Source organism: Crotalus tigris, unplaced genomic scaffold, assembly GCF_016545835.1.
Source record: "Crotalus tigris isolate CLP2741 ecotype Arizona unplaced genomic scaffold, ASM1654583v1 scf7180000019068.10715455, whole genome shotgun sequence".
Classification (NCBI taxonomy): domain Eukaryota; kingdom Metazoa; phylum Chordata; class Lepidosauria; order Squamata; family Viperidae; genus Crotalus; species Crotalus tigris.
Window position 1 is genome coordinate 10,251,532 of NW_024097358.1, and position 16,826 is coordinate 10,268,357.

The 16,826-nt window shown below is 35.7% G+C and overlaps 1 protein-coding gene across 5 annotated transcripts; it reads right to left on the minus strand.

Annotated features, from left to right (window-relative positions):
- Positions 1 to 188: 188 nt before the first annotated feature.
- Positions 189 to 16,455, minus strand: METTL16 (methyltransferase like 16). 5 transcript variants are annotated; one of them, XM_039359123.1, is made up of 10 exons: positions 16,325 to 16,455; positions 15,934 to 16,080; positions 13,326 to 13,528; positions 10,348 to 10,488; positions 9,329 to 9,444; positions 6,705 to 6,847; positions 6,370 to 6,439; positions 2,604 to 2,693; positions 1,535 to 1,708; positions 189 to 1,444 (listed from the first exon to the last, which is right to left on the minus strand). In XM_039359123.1, exons 2-10 carry the CDS (start codon positions 16,059 to 16,061, stop codon positions 830 to 832), a joined length of 1,680 nt encoding a protein of 559 aa, XP_039215057.1. In that variant the 5' UTR covers positions 16,062 to 16,080; positions 16,325 to 16,455; the 3' UTR covers positions 189 to 829. The 5 variants fall into 5 exon arrangements, with proteins under 5 accessions (XP_039215057.1, XP_039215056.1, XP_039215058.1 ...); XM_039359122.1 differs by having other exon boundaries at positions 15,934 to 16,083; positions 16,325 to 16,451; XM_039359124.1 differs by having other exon boundaries at positions 15,934 to 16,083; positions 16,328 to 16,403.
- Between the last annotated feature and the right edge of the window lie 371 nt (positions 16,456 to 16,826).

Here is a 16,826-nt window from a genome sequence, read left to right on the forward strand (position 1 = left end):
TGAAATGGGTATCGTAAATCTTTGTAAAACTCCCATGTTATTCCTTAAATTTGCTCCAATTCCAAAAAAGAGTAAATTATTAACCTTGCCTAGCCTAGAGAATTACAGAAGTGATATTAGTGAACTCTGACCTAATTACAGATTTTGCATTTTTGCAATAAATAATTTATTGTTAATGAGGCACTCCAAACCTTGGATTCTCTGCTTTTAATAATGGAACACTGCAACTTTAAAACTTACCAAGATATACCAGAGAACAAATTGTATAGTTTTCTCAATTCTATAGCAAAAGAATCTAAATGGCATTTTTGTCCAACCTCTGTTCTTTCAAACTTGAGATTATGATTGCTTTAATGCAATCCAACATGTGGGAGCACTTCTGACAAAAGGACCAAGATATAGATATAAAACAATTTCTGAGCAGTTGGAAAAGCTGACAACTATTTTCCACAACATTTTTAATGCTATTACTGAGCTGCTCTTTTATAGATAAGCTGAAACAAAAATACTAAAACTCTATTACACAAGGGTGATGATTATAAAGGTGATGATTATAGGGAAATGATTCAGATTAAGCTAGTTACATTTATGACTCACTGAAATCAGTAAGAAAAGACAGTTATAACATAAATCTGAATTATTCCAGTGGAAAGTAAGCACAATTCATTTTTAGTTTTAACATCATGTTTTGTTTTAACTAATCATAAATACCTCAAATTTCAGACATTTTTAGAAACTATTACCTTTAAGAGGTGCCACTGTGAATGCTATTAAATACAAAAGCAAGATTACAAAAATAAGGATAATTCTTCCATACATCCGTATGTCTTTAAGTTGTGATCAAACGAAACATCTGATTCTTTAGGTAAGTGCACAGTTGATTCATTAAGTCTCTATTCTGTCCACCAATCCAGTGCATTTCTATTAAAATATCAGGACCTTCTTTCTTCACAATTAATACACATTTGAAAAGGAACCATTCTCCTGAAGTACTATCATTCTGTCCAGTTTCAAGAGCCAGGATATCAGTAGCAAAGGTCTTGGTCCCTTCATTCTGATTACTGGAATTATCTTTGGATTCTGAAATAAAGGATGGTTCCTCTGTGCTGCTGCTTTCCTCAGTGTATCCCTGGATATTTTCCTCCTGAACTGCAGGTGCATTATTGAGTCCATTGCCCTCTGATGACTCAACATCAAGACAAAGTACCTCAGATGATTTTTCAGTAGATCCATTTGCATTTCCTTCACACTCAGAGATATTGCTGGATATTTTCTGATTCTTTTCTTCTGCTGATTGCAGAAAATCTTCAGATGCTCGAGGAAGTTCACGTAATTGCCTAACTCTGTCCCTCTTTTTTCTCCTTAAGTGAATCCAGGAATTTTCCATAGCTGTTAGAAACAAGCTGACCTCATCTTTTCCACACGGAAGTGTTTTATACTGAACCTATTGAAGGGAATACACATCAAACTATAGTGTGATTCTTTTTTGGCTACTAGCCGTTGCCTGAAGCAGAATTTTTAAAAGTTAGCATACCTTCAGGTCAGTGAGGAGTTTTCTAATCCATGCTGCAACCACTCCTAATCCTTCAACAGCATTGATTCCTACAGATGAAGCTTTCATACCTAACTCTTTGGCTGTAGATGCCAAGACAAGAAATGTGATTGGTTTCCGAGGTTTTTCTAGTTTCCTTTTCTTAGAAGGAGGTGACTGAGGGGGAAAGTACAATATTCAAGTTGAACAAAGTAATTAGAAAACAGAATGATATCCTGAAGAACATGAAGAGAACATTGAAAGGACTTTGATCCTAAGATATATATACTTAGTGGATTCACAAAAAGATCTGCTATCCCATTCTTCACTATGCAGCCATCCTCCTCCCCACAAGATGACATTGGAAAGCCACATCTGAACATGGCGAACAAAACAGAAGGGATTATCAATGGGATTGGGAAAGGAAATGGAATATATAAAGATATAAACCTGGTTTTGGACGAAAGAAATTCACAAAAGAGAACCCCTTAAAAAGTGATGCCTCATTATTTAGAAAGCTTCTGTCATTTTCCAGATATAAACTTGGGGAGGTAGATGTTGCTAGAGAAGAAAGTCACAATGAGATAGTTTCCTTCTGTGAATTTTTCTAATGTGATGTTCCTTACACATGCTAGCATGCATCTTGTGTATTTTTTGAGCCAGCCTAAAACTAAGTATATATTCTAAGTACTCTAGAAATTGCAATAATATAGTTACATCACATCTGAGGGAACAATTCTAGAATTATCATCTCCTCCAATTATTTACTAATAAGTAGTTGAATTATTTTTAGTATCTAGTATCTGCTGAAACAATGGATATTTTTTGACGACAACAGTCAAAAGGCTATCTCCCTGGGGGTACGAGATGATATTCCAGGGGGTTTAGAAGTTTCAAAATTATAGTGTATATGAATAATTTGTTATTTTGAACTTGTGTAAGGGGTGCCAGAATATATCAGAAGCGTTCTAAGGGTCAGGGGTATAGAAAAGATTGGGAGCCGCTGCTGTAAATGATTCCCCACGAAGATTCAAAGTAGGTACTGAAAGAGGAGGGCAAGAGAACCACTTACTGGAACTTTGACATTTTCATAGAAGCTCCAAGCCAGGGCCCAGCGCATAGTACGACCTTGGCAGAATTCAGTATGGGTGACTTTAGGAACCTTCACAGAAAAATAAAACCAGTCTTAAGTTTTTTCAGTTTTCCAAAAGCTATGGGGGCAATTCAGAAATAAACCTCCATTTGGTTATCAATGATAGATACTCACAAATGCAGAACTTTTATTATACACATTAGAAAACTACAACATTACATTACTTTTCAACATAATCACCATTCAAATTGAGGCACGTGTCATAACGTCTTACAAGGTTTGAAATTCCTTAGTAGTAGTCGCTCGGCGCCAAATCTGGACTATGGGGGGGGGGTTATCAAAAACATCCCAATAGAACTGCTTCAAAAGTTCTTGGGTGCATCTAGCGGTGTGCGAGCATTATTGTGAATCAACACACCAGAACTGGTGCCATGGAAAATCCTGCCAAATGTGAACATGCCAAAGGAGTACAGCTAGTGAAGTTCATGGAGCGTGGTTCGACCATCAGTTCAAAAGTCTACTGTGAAACATTACGAAAACTCTGATGAGCCATCCATAACAAGCGTCAGGGAATGCTGACTTCCGATGTGGTATTGGCTCATAATGCTCACCTGCACACCGCTAAATGCACCCAAGAACTTTTGAAGCAGTTGGGATGTTTTTGATCACACCCCCTCCATATAGCCCAGATTTGGTGCCAAGCAACTACTACTAAGGAATTTAAAACTTTGTAAGATATTATGACAAGTGCCTCAATTTGAATGGAGATTATGTTGAAAAGTAATGTAATGTTGTAGTTTTCTAATGTGTATAATAAAAGTTCTGTATCCGCAAGTATCTGTTGTTGATAACCAAACGGAGGTTTATTTCCAAATTGCCCTAATATATTCTGCAGTTGTCTAACGACAATTTAAGAGACATCTGACATAACATCAAAAAATACCTCATATTGATACTGTATTCTTTTTTATAATTAACCTGTTACAAAAATAAAAATTAAAAATAAGGAATAGTATGAAGAGCAAATCTGGGTAAGTTATAGCCCACACAAGTCTTGAAATATACAGTGTCCAGCTCACAAAATGCACTTCCACAAATGTGCTGATTGGCAGTTTGGCAGGTTAAAGGTAAAGCACAGGTCTTGCAGGAGAGATGGTATGTGGAGTCTAAACTCTGCATGCTGTTTTCTCATTTTGCTGTGTGTGGATGGGGGTGGGGAGGGCTGGATTTGAGATGATGTAAATTGGTGAGCATACAGTCAGGTCCAGAAATATTGGGACATCGACACAATTTGAACATCTTTGGCTCTATACATCACCACAATGGAGTTGGACTGAAACAAACACAATGTGCTTTAACTGCAGACTGTCAGCTTTAATTTGAGGGTATGTACATCCAACTCAGGTGAACAGGGTAGGACTTATAGCAGTTTGCATATGTGCCTCCCATGTTAAGGGACCAGAGGTAATGGGACAATTGGCTTCTCAGCTGTTCCATGGCCAGGTGTGTGATATTCCCTCATTACCCCAATTACAATGTACAGATAAAAGGCCCAGAGTTCATTTCAAGTGTGCTATTTGCATTTGGAATCTGTTGCTGTCAAGATGAGATCCAAAGAGCTGTCACCATCAGTGAAGCAAGCCATCATTAGGCTGAAGAAACAAAACAAACCCATCAGAGAGATAGCAAGAACATTAGGTGTGGCCAAAACAACTGTTTGGAACATTCTCAAAAAAAAGGAACGCACCGGTGAGCTCAGCAACACCAAAAGACCCGGGAGACCACGGAAAACCACTGTGGTGGACAACCGAAGAATTCTTTCCCTGGTGAAGAAAACGCCCTTCACAACAGTTGGCCAGATCAAGAACACCCTCCAGGAGGTAGGTGTATGTGTGTCAAAGTCAACAATCAAGAAGAGTGAATACAGAGGGTTCACCACAAGATGTAAACCATTGGTGAGCCTCAAAAACAGGAAGGCCAGATTAGAGTTTGCCAAACAACATCTAACAAAGCCTTCACAGTTCTGGAAACAAGATCCTATGGACAGATGAGACCAAGATCAACTTGTACCAGAGTGATGGGAAGAGAAGAGTATGGAGAAGGAAAGGAACTGTTCATGATCCTAAACATACCACCTCATCAGTGAAGCATGGTGGTGGTAGTGTCATGGAGTGGGCACGCATGGCTGCCAATGGAACTGGTTCTCTTGTATTTATTGATGATGTGACTGCTGACAAGAGCAGCAGGATGAATTCTGAAGTGTTTTGGGCAATATTATCTGCTCACATTCAGCCAAATGCTGCAGAATTCATTGGACAGCGCTTCACAGTGCAGATGGACAATGACCCAAAGCATACTGCAAAAGCAACCAAAGAGTTTGTGAAGGGACAGAAATGGAATGTTATGCAATGGCCAAGTCAATCACCTAACCTGAATCCCATTGAGCATGCATTTCACTTGCTGAAGACAAAACTGAAGGGAAAATGCCCCAAGAACAAGCAGGAACTGAAGACAGTTGCAGTAGAGGCCTGGCAGAGCATCACCAGGGATGAAACCCAGCGTCTGGTGATGTCTACGCGTTCCAGACTTCTGGCTGTGATTGACTGCAAAGGATTTGCAACCAAGTATTAAGAAGGGAAAGTTTGATTTATAATTATTATTCTGTCCCATTACCTTTGGTCCCTTAACAAGTGGGAGGCACATATGCAAACTGCTGTAAGTCCTACACCGTTCACCTGAGTTGGATGTACATATCCTTAAATTAAAGCTTACAGTCTGCAGTTAAAGCACATTGTGTTTGTTTCATTCTAACTCCATTGTGGTGGTGTATAGAGCCAACGATGTTCGAATTATGTCGATGTTGCAATATTTCTGGACCTGACTGTATATATGAGATACTGTATATACACAAGCTTGTGAGTGAAAATATAAACATAAGAGACAAGTTTCTATAGGGGACATTTTTGCCCATTTTGCATAGAGCCAAATAAGACTGTATCTAAATATGCAGATAACAGTAGTCTGAAGACTACTATGATCTGAATATGATCATAATATGATCAAATTTGAACTGACAACTTTATGTTACATGTGATTCAGCCACTATGTTGAAGCAATGCTAATGATAGTCTTGAAAGGAATTTTTGTACATGCTAGTGGTATGATGTCCTTTGAATTCATTAAGAAAAGCAAACTATATTACTTGTTATTCAACACTGCAGAATTTAGATCAATTTACATATTCTCCCATATAATTCCCTTTAAGTAGTTATGGTATTTTTGTATAATCAAACAGGGAGACATTAAGAATAATTTCACCCTAATTCTTAGCACGAGCTTTAAAATTTCTTCAAAAGAGAAAGAGGACAGGAGGAGTGACTGTCAAATAGGATGGAATCAGCAATTTCACATAAACAGAAAACAATTTTTTCTGCTCCAGATGTCTATGTAAAGTCCATATGGAAAACAAACAAGCCACAGTTTACTGCAAAAGCAAATTCTGAAGTGCGCATCCCAAAATAATATTGGCTTCCAATATATCTATACTGAAGAAAACAATGGTTTAATACTTCTTTATAAGAGTATCAGAGCTACTGTTTTTTCTTATTAGAAGTTTTTATTGTTTTAACTAAAACTAATGAATAACTTAAAGACTATTTTTTCAAGATGTAACTTTATTTAAGTGGCAGTCTAGTCACAAATTCTAACTAACAGATAACATTAGTGTCCTTAAAGAACTACTTACTCCATGGATTCGTAGTTCTTCTTTCAATGGTGCCAAACTGCATTTCTTTCCCAACATACAACTATACCACCTTTAATAAGGAAAACAAAATTTCAGAACCAAGTAATGGGAATTAAAGTTCAAGTAAAGGAAATATACGGTATTTCTATATCAGTAGGAGAAACCATAGACTGGATGTATTGGGATGGCTCTCTTTCTTGGAACCAACCTTTTTCAAATGGACGACGTGTGTGTGTGTGTGTGTGTGTGTGATATTTCCATCTTTTTTGCTTTTCTTTAAATACATACAGTTTATACTAAATATCAGTGCTTTTTAATTCAATGTAACTTCTTACCTTAATCTTTTTTTAAGTTGCAAGCTATCATGAATGATTCTCTTGACAAATTCTAGCTCTCCTCCTTCAGCCATGATCTCAGTTATGCCTCCTGTATTGACCGAACTAGGAGGGGGCCTTCTAGGATTACGAGAATTTACTCCCTGGAAAACAAAGTATTTGGGTTGCAAACTAAAATGTAAACAACTAATAACTATTATTGATTTTTCCTGTGAGATAATTATGTCATATCTTATTTTCCTTTGATTAACATTCTATTTTTTCTGCCATTACCATATTACTTCAAAAAACAAAATAAGCAAATAAAGCAGTTAAAGATAATAGAACTGGAGTAATTTCGGGAACCAGTAAATAAAAAACGGGAATAGCTTAAACTAAAATGTGCCATTCATTAGAAAGATGAAATTAATTGCTTTATCATAAACAATTGGATAATGATCAAATAAAACAGAACACCTGTTGGTAAAATGATTAACAATAGATTCTAGTAACTTATATTTTCATATTTTCTTTTTAAAAAGTTGGGTGGCTTTTCTAATTACTTTCTAATGCCAATAACCAGGATATCAATAACCTAACCACTCAACCCTGTGCTACATGTATTCTCCACTACTACAGTAGTAGTATCAGGATTTGTATTATAATGCACATAATAAAGAGTTAATGCACCGTTTTTGTAGATTTACTCAAAATAAGAAAACATAAAAATATACCAGAATCTTATCTATTTCACAATTAAAAATGAATTTCATTTACTATTTGCAATTTTAATGCCCAACAGATAGAATAACAAAGATGAAAACATTATCTCAATTTTTAAAAAAGTAGTGAAGAATTGTAGAACAATTTGTAGTAGTTAATATAATAGATATGTTTAATAATGGCTTTAGTCTCACAATTCTTTATTTTTTATGATGGAAAGATTTTTTGCTAGAACAGAGAGCCCCTTTTTCAGAAGATGTGCTAGAAACATTTGATTTATACTTTTGACTGTTATCAATTTACATATATAAGCACTACAGACAACACTCTCCTCTTGAATTAATTCTGGTAGAATTCATTAGTATATTTTTTATATAATAAAAAAACCTAAAATTATTATAGCATGGTAATAAATTTGTTATAGAACTTTAGCAATATTTGCTACTACTAAAATGAGAAGTCATAATTATTGGAAATACACACCCACACAACCATGCATAAATAAATAGATATTTCACAAAAGCAAAATGGAAAAATGCAACATTGTTTTGATTTAAAAAAAAATAAATAAAGTAAAACTGGCTGGTTAACAACTTTGATTAATAGAATTTTCTTAGATTTGAAATTATGGGGTCAGTGCATTTTGTCTTGTAACAAGTTGAATGATTCATTTTACAATTATTGGACTTTACAATTAACAATTATTAAAACAATAAAATCCATGCCTAGTTATAATAAGACATATATGTAGTTCATAATTTTAAGCATTAGTTTTAATTCTAATCTCCCCCGCCAAAAAACAGAAAAGAGGAAAGATTGTTATGTAAAAACATGAATGCACTCCTGAATAACTGGCATATTGTAATCTAATACTATCTTTGGTCCAAGACATACTTCCTTGATATCTACGTTTCTGTTTCATTCCTTTAAGAGGCCAAAATCTATTATAATAGTAAATAACTATTACAAAAATAAATTGGATAATAAGGGTCTTTATAACACACTATTCAGCTTTTTATGTCCATATTTCAGCAAATTCTTCAAAATTTTCTTGCTAACTCACAAAAATACATTAATTAAAGGCCAAAAGAGATTATCAAAGAAAATAATTATGCAAGATACATAAGTGAAACTGGTATTTAGAATGGAGAAAGTTGTTCAGGAAAAAAAATACTCAATGGCAGTCTTTTCCAATTTTATGGCCTCCAAATGTCTGATTTCAAATACCATAACGTAGAAAACACCCAGATTGGGAATTTATGAGAAAAGTCCATTATATTTTTAACTATTCACACTAAGAAACTCCTGTAGAGTTTGGCAGCAAATAAATATTTATGAAATATAAGTAATAATGCTGGTATTATTGCGCTCTACAAATAATAATAAATGCATGAGATAAAGGTATTCATTACCAAAGGTGATAAGATGAAATAGACTGACACATATTCAATGGAAACATAAAATACAAGTTCTCAATTAAAGTCCATTGTGAACTGAAGAAATTATATGTTAGCCAAAATCAACTGAGACAAGAGTTTAATTTTGCTTCACAGCAGGTGGCAACAGCTATCTGATCTTGGTTGATTTCAAAAAAGATAAATAGGGATAGGAAATCACCAAGAAACTACAGCAATATAGGTCGCAGAGTGAAAAAAAGTGAGACACTTTCATAGTTCTCAAAGAAATAAAATGTAGGTATATATCTATTCACCAGAAACAAGGGTAAAAGACTGTACATCTCCTTTTGTAAGCATCTCAAAGAAATATTTTTTGCTAGTATGAGAAACAAAAAGCTGGACATGTTTAGTTTCAATTATCAAATTACCATTCATCTTCAAGAATTATAAACATGAAATGTCCTTTCAACAACAATATTCATCAAATGAAGAAAAGGCTCATTGATAAAATCATAATAAACAAACCTTTGCTTCTAGTTGGTTGGCAAAAAATGGAGGGTTGCACATACAGAAATCATAAATAACTTCAGATTCTTCTTCTAAGGCATCCAGGAGTAATGTTTTTTGTGGAACTTTAACCACTAGAAGAAAAATAAAGAGAAGTAAATAGTAGACAGACTTTCATTCAAACATTAGAGATTGCTCCTAATGAAAGATAAACATTTATATAGTTTATATTAGTAAAAAGATTTTAAAATATTATACAGCCTTTTGAGTTTCACGTTCAGAACATATGAAGCATATAACTCACTCTAGACCTTAGATTCTCAGTTTAATAGCTACATTTTTATTATAAACCTAGTGGTACTTCAGTGCACAACTGAAGAACATTTAAGAGATCACTGGAAACTCATATAGTCAAATAAATTAAATTATAATTAGCCTTTAACACAGTGGTTCTCAACCTTTTTAATGCCGCGACCCCCAACCGGTCGTAAGTTGAGGACTACTCAACCGGTCGTAAGTCGAGGACTACTCAACTGGTGCAGCACCGTTTGCAGAATGGGACTTTTGGCGGGCTCAGCAGGGCAGAGACAGCCTGGACAATTCCTATTGGCTTTTGAAAGCCAATAGAATTAGACTCTATTCAAGAGAGTCTATTCTATTGGCTTTCAAAAGCCAATAGAATAAAAGGGAGTAGCACAGCTAAGGAAAAGGGGGGAAAAAATGGCGGACTGCGTTGTTTGGCGACCCCCGTGAAATGGTTATTCGACCCCAAATGGGGTCCCAACCCACAGGTTGAGAACCACTGCTTTAACACCTTCTTGTCATTATAATATGTTTTTAATAGACTGAAGTGACTGGAAGGAAAGGTAGAAGTTTTGTTAATTGATTTCCTATTCATTGCCACTAATCTTTAACAAAGTAGTTTAAAAAGAACCCTGTGAATCCAATCTAAATTATGTAATTTATATATAATTTTGTTTTTAAACAGCAGATAAAGAACTCTGCCTAGGCAATATAAAAGAGAAACAAAGTGTTACCTTTTATAAGATCAGATAAGTTATTTTGCTCTACATTTTTCTTGGCATAACTGAAGCACACATCATCCACTTCTGTTGCAATAAAATACCATCCATTCAAAGTTGCACCAAGTAATGGGTAAATACAGGATGCACCAGTACCTATATTACATTCAAGGAGAAATCTGATTAATTAAAAGTGAAAAACAGGAGAGACTTTCAGTCCTGTGAGATAGTGACTGGTTGTGGGCTTGTGGACCACCACACCCCTGCGGCTAATTTTCGTCCTGCCTGGAGACCCTAATGGGTCCAAGCTGCCCTGAAGAGGCGGCAAAGAAAGAAGAGCGCCCCAGCAACTCTGGAATGACGGCGGTTGTTCCTTTTGTCTTGAGGAAAGCCTTCTAACCCAACAGGAGAAAGGCTGTATTTCATCGATCAGCCCAAGCTACTTGCAACCAAAGTCCAAAAGAACTAATTAGCACAACAGTAAACAGTGTGCTTACAACTGGGTGAGGAATCTGATTTTCCCTTTTCTATTCTACTTTTAATTTCCTGGAAAAGATCCCCAAGAAGCAAAATACCTCCGAAAGTGAAGGAAGGGGACTTCCACCCCATCCTTATACTAACAGAAGCGGTGAATTAAAATTTCCATGGAGGACCAAAATATATGGTAGTGAAATAAATTTATAAACTTGAAAGCTAAAATTTAACTTTGGACAAGTTTAAAATTGTTGAATGGTTAAGACTCTCATTTTAAAGACCATTGTTCATATTGAAAACTAAATAAATGCTGACACCTAGTGGTGGATGAAGATTATGACAGTTATGATTTCCATAGAGAACTTGCCAAAACCTGGGAAAAGCTAATCTGTGTTTGTGACCTTTAAAGCTTTAATAACAAAGAACAGCTGTGACAGAAGAAGAAGAAGAAGAAGAAGAAGAAGAAGAAGAAGAAGAAGAAGAAGAAGAAGAAGAAGAAGAAGAAGAAGAAGAAGAAGAAGAAGAAGAAGAAGAAGAAGAAGAAGAAGAAGAAGAAGAAGAAGAAGAAAGACAACAATCTGGGTTGCAGACAAAGAGAGAATTGTAAATTTTAGGGAAAAAATTCTTTTTTGAATTCTTTGGATTACAAATATCTATTTAACCATGACTCTAAAGCTATTTGCAGATAAGAAGGAAAACTTCAACTTTTGGCCATCATGGATCAGAGACATGTAGACAGAACACACCAAGAAAACATAAATACCTTGCAGGAGGAGATATATAGTATATTGCAATTAATTCAAATAACACTGAGTTCAAATCATTGAGAAATCCAAAATAAATTTGAAAATATAAATCAATCTATTTCTAAGTTTACAACAAAAAAATTTCCAGTAAACAACAACAGAGAAGGAGCAGACAAAACAAATAAATGGACATAAAATTGAAAATAGAAACTCAAAGACGGAACTTAACAAAGCAAGAAAACATGATTTAATCCTAGTGGGATTTTTTTTTTTACAAGAAATAGAAAAAACAATTCATCCCTTAAAGACTACAAAATAAATCTGAGGACAAAAAAAAAACAGATTGGATAAAATGGAATGTAGAGATGTTGAAAACATCAGAGAGAAAAGAAGTGATAAGAGAAGCAAAGAAGGAGAAAAAGAAAAAGATTTTCAAGAAACATGGAAAGGCAAAAGCCTCATATAAAGACACTTTATTCAATTTATTTCTTCTATCTACAGCAACAGTCATAAATATATGGAAAAACTTTTTGATTCAGCAAACACATTGATCAAGAAAGATACTGGTCAAAGGAAAAAGATTAAAGTGAAAATTAAGAAAATAGATGATGGGATCTACCAGAGAGAATATATAAAAAAGAAACATTTGTTTGAATATGGTTAAAGAAACAGAAAAGATTCTGAATACATATGTCATTCTAAGAGAGATGAATTCCTTGAATAATACTGTATGCTTTTCCCCCCTTTTATTTTATTTCTTGATATAAGTAATATAATACTGCTGAAATGGCCTAGATGAAGTAAATGTTTTAGATAATGAAATGTGTTTGAATTTAGGGAAATTATAATGTATAAAAAAGAAAAAATGTTTTGAATAAGAGTTAAAGGATTAGATGACTAGACACATTAAATGGAATATTTAAAGATTAAATATATGTTTAATTATGGTTAAAAAGAATAAGAAATTTTGGGAATGAATATATATTAGCTTAGGAGGAATATATATTTTAAGTAGTCTTTTACTTTTTATGTTCCTTTACTCTTGCTCTCTTTTCCTTTTGATTACTGTTTTTACCTATTCTTTAAGAAATGTAAAAGTGTTGAGATGGTTTATATGGGAAAAAAGGATTTAAATCTTTAAATGTAATTAACTGTTGAGAAAATCTTAATAAGCAAGAATACTTTGAACTTTATGGGAGAAACAAATCTAAATAAGGACTGTAACAGGATATAAGATGAGGCAACCAGAATGATTAGATAGAAAAGAAATGTTATATTGATGTGATCATTATTTCTAGGAATACTGGGAAAAGTCATATATGTAACTGTTATTTATCAAAATAATAAGAACTGTATTAATTCAAGGTTTACAAAGACGACATTTTGGGGAAAAGGGGAAATCAACTAAATTTACTATGTGGATTATGGATTACAGAAACCAATTGTTAATGATTTTTCTTTACAAATGTAAACCCAGAAAACACACAGTTTACCAGCTATTAAGTGATTTATGTTTTTTAAAAAAATCAATAAAATATATGGAAAAAAATAAAAGTGAAAAATAGGAAAAACATACTAACTTTCATGCCTTTCCAAGGAAATCACACTATTAGTCTATTGCAGCAATGAATTACTAAATTAATTCTGCGTGAAAAAGAGAATCTTTTCTGCTACTCTTTAGGACATAAACACCAAGTAAAAAAATAGGTTACTTTGAGGTTAGCTTAATTCCTGGTTGACTGCATGATCACATCCATGTAGTCTACAACATACCTATGTCTATTCCCCATGTAACAGAATCTTTAGTAGCAGTATCTTGCTGAGCAATTAGATCTTCAACCCAGTGGATATAATTAAGTCTCAAGGGAACAGTTGGAATAAGCCTTTCTAAAGGTATATCAATCTGAAGTCCAAAATCTTCTTTCAGCAGTGTACATGTCAGGGCTCTTACTGCTTGTGGATCCTTGAAATTTACACTGGAAGATATAAGAAATAAATAGAGAACTGTGGAATGAGTAAACAGATAAAAACAGGTTTAAATAATTTGCTATATTTGGAGTGATCTGCTGTTGTTTTACAATCATATTCTCAAAATGGGAGATCAAAGATAAAGCAGTATTTATCTATTATGAGTCTAGGGAGGGTAATAGTTGCCAAATGTAGATGGATCCATGATAGACCCCTTAGGACAGTGGTGGCGAACCTATGGGACGGGTGCCAGAGGCGGCACTCAGAGCCCTCTCTGTGGGCACATGCACTGTTGCCCCAGTCCTAGGCCTTCAGCTGGGTTTTATAAAACCTTTTCGCTTTAGGCTTCTGCTGTGTGTAAAAAAAAAAAGGTTCAATCAATCAATCAGTCAATTTCAACTTCTCGCGAGAAAAAAAAATCTTGCAAAGTTGGAATTGATTGAACTTTTTAGCCCCACCCAGTCTGCTGTTACCACCGCAGCCTGGCCCACCCAATGGGCCACACCCAGCCAATGGGTCATACCCATCCAGCACCCAACGATGCATAAGTGGGTTTTGGGGTGCAGTTTGGGCACTCGGTCTCTAAAAGGTTTGCCAGCACTGCCTTAGGAGATGGTGTACCATAGTCTCTTTCAGAATTGCTGCAATCATTACCTCTCAAAGAGAGGGATTATAACCACTGGTAGCTTTCTTTGTCCCCTGAATAAACCATTTAGGTTCTAGCCCACAAATAGAAAGAGACAACCTAAAGTGCTCAACATTGTACTCACTGGAACTGCCACAAGATAGCTAAGAAAAAAACAAGGACCTGTCAGAACTCATTTGGATTCATAAGGTGTTTGACTCAAATCATTTTAATTACTCATCTTAATATATAAAGCTGGCTACTATTTCCCATTCAACAGGCATAAGATAATTGCACACACTGTGAAAAAAGTGGTAGTAAAGTCTCATGTACATTCTATAAACTTGTGAATACTATCAAAAGGACATTCATGATTCCTTTTTATTATGGATAATTATCTGGCAGACAGTGCAGCAGAAATAACTTTTAAGACAGGTTGAATGAACATTGTCTATCAAATAGAAATCTCTAAAAATGGGCAGTAGAGGTACTAATAGTAAAGAGACCTGAAGATCACCAAGGTGGCAGTGCATCCAAGAACCTACTGTGCATAAGTACAAATGTATCTAAACCAATTTTAGCTGCTTTGCAACCAAGGGGTGTAACAAGTGAAACCAAACCTTGCCTGGAAGTGAAACAATAAGGAAAACTTTTTCTGATGCATAATACTAGTCAATAACCATAATAAAATTAACAAACTACCTTGCTTAAAGCTGCCAAAGAGACAATAATCCTGATAGAAGTTTGTCATTGACTCATTTTTTTCACTGTTCATAACAGGTTTATTTATTAATATATGCTGTGAGAGCATTTAGGAATAATAAACTGCCAAAATTAATTACTTCGCTGATTTCTGAAGGGACATTCTCAGAATTTTTTTTTGGGGGGGGGGTACATGTGGTCTTCAGGTAGCCAATTTGCTTTGGTACTTGATCCATTACCTTGTTAAGGAATAGATGGTAGTGGGACTTATATGCTTCTCCAGCTTCTTTTCTTAAATGTTACAACAGAAACCATAATTATTTATATTCCAGGTTTGTCAAAATAGGCTCAAAGACTGTGTTTGGACCATTTCAACTTTTTAGCCCTAAATAAAAATTGTTATAATATTCTAACAAACTTTATCAAGATTTTGGAGCAATTAGAACCACTACTCCAATAATCCTACACATCTGAAGAGCAACAAATTAGGGGCTTCTAAAGGGGTTCTTCCCTTTCCCGATAAGATGGAAATTGTATTTTTGTATCTACACTGTTCTTATAAAGAATAAATGCTAATTTCAATTCCCTTTGGCAATTAGTACATCTAAGTGCATCTAATCCATAGCCTCACCAGATAAAAATGGCCTCTAATTTTGGTACTAATGAAACCCTGCAGCCCTAGTAATACATATGTATATTGACAGCACCTTGTCCAATACCATAACATGTTAAATTCTTCAGTTAAAAACTATACATCTGCAGTATTTTAAACTGAACAACTGGAGAGATTTTTTCTTTCTTTCCCTCTCTCTACTTCCCCCTCTCAGGAGTGAAAGTTTAGACTGTGAATCCTATCCCATCAGTCTGGAATTGATGATGTTACCTAGTTAGGGTAATGAAACGTCTGTAAGAAAACAACCAAGCTCAGAGAGGACCAAAGACCCTTCATTTCAACCCTGAGGTACAAACATTTTCCTTTATTGGTACTGTGAATCCTCTTACAGAAAACCTTTTCTTATCCGGTGAAACACTGTCTTCACTGATAGGTATTCAGAGAAAAGATAAGCAACTGCGCATGTGACCTACCTCACTCTTCCTGACAAGTTAATTTGCACGTGCTGCTTAAATTCTGGATATTTGGATGCCAGAAAAGCGAAGTCAGGAGGTTTGTTTTTGTACCTATTTCTCGCATGCATAGATTTGTTGAGGGCCATCTGGAGGGCCGACCAATACCTACTGATACGAAAAGATTAAGAGGTCACCTCAAAAGTGTGCGGTCCACCCAAAGACGACCCATTCGGACTTCTTTCAGCTAGATCCCCTCCCCCCCTCAAGCGACGAAGGCGCAGAGAGCGAGAGAGAGCGAGAGCGAGGGAGAGAGCGAGCAAGCGAGCGAGAGAGAGAGAGAGAGAGAGAGAGAGAGCGAGAAAGAGAGAGAGAGAAGCTCGCCCGGCCCGAGGGAAGAAACATTACAAACCACCGTTCAAGTCTCTTTGGCGCAACTGCGGTCCTCCTCGCACATACCGGAAACGTACCGAGTGATTTCGTTTGCTTTTTTAAAGGAAATCCTATAGGGCCTCTCTGGACGTCGACACCTCTATGATTAAAGCCTGTCTGGTTACCCACCTTCCCGTGGGAAGCGGAAGGGCGGGAGCCGTGTCGGGGCTCTGTCTTTCCTTCCTCGTGAGCGGGAAGTTCGCAGGGTTAGGCAATCTTGGCTCTTTTATGACTAGCTCAAGAATTCTGGGAATTGAAGTCCACCAGTCATAAAAGAGCCAAGGTTGCCTACCCCCGTCTAGGGTGTCGGTTTCTAGTGGGAATGGAGGTAGTTGCATCTTTCCTGGCTGAAGCGTGCAAGAGACGCTCCTTTGCCAGGAACAGCCTCCTTTCATCTGCGTTCAGAAAAGTTAGCGAAGGGCTGGTCGCTGTTCTTTACTCGTTATTGTTTCGTCAGAGCAAACAGTTGATTAGGGGTGTTT

Coding starts and splice junctions, on each gene's coding strand:
- METTL16 (XM_039359123.1), bottom strand. CDS start 16,061: ATGGCCCTCAACAAATCTATGCATGCGAGAAATAGGTACAAAAACAAA. Junction 6,440..6,704: donor CAACTTAAAAAAAGATTAAG/GTAAGAAGTTAC, acceptor TCCTTATTAAAG/GTGGTATAGTTGTATGTTGG. Junction 2,694..6,369: donor AAGAACTACGAATCCATGGA/GTAAGTAGTTCT, acceptor TTTTCTGTGAAG/GTTCCTAAAGTCACCCATAC.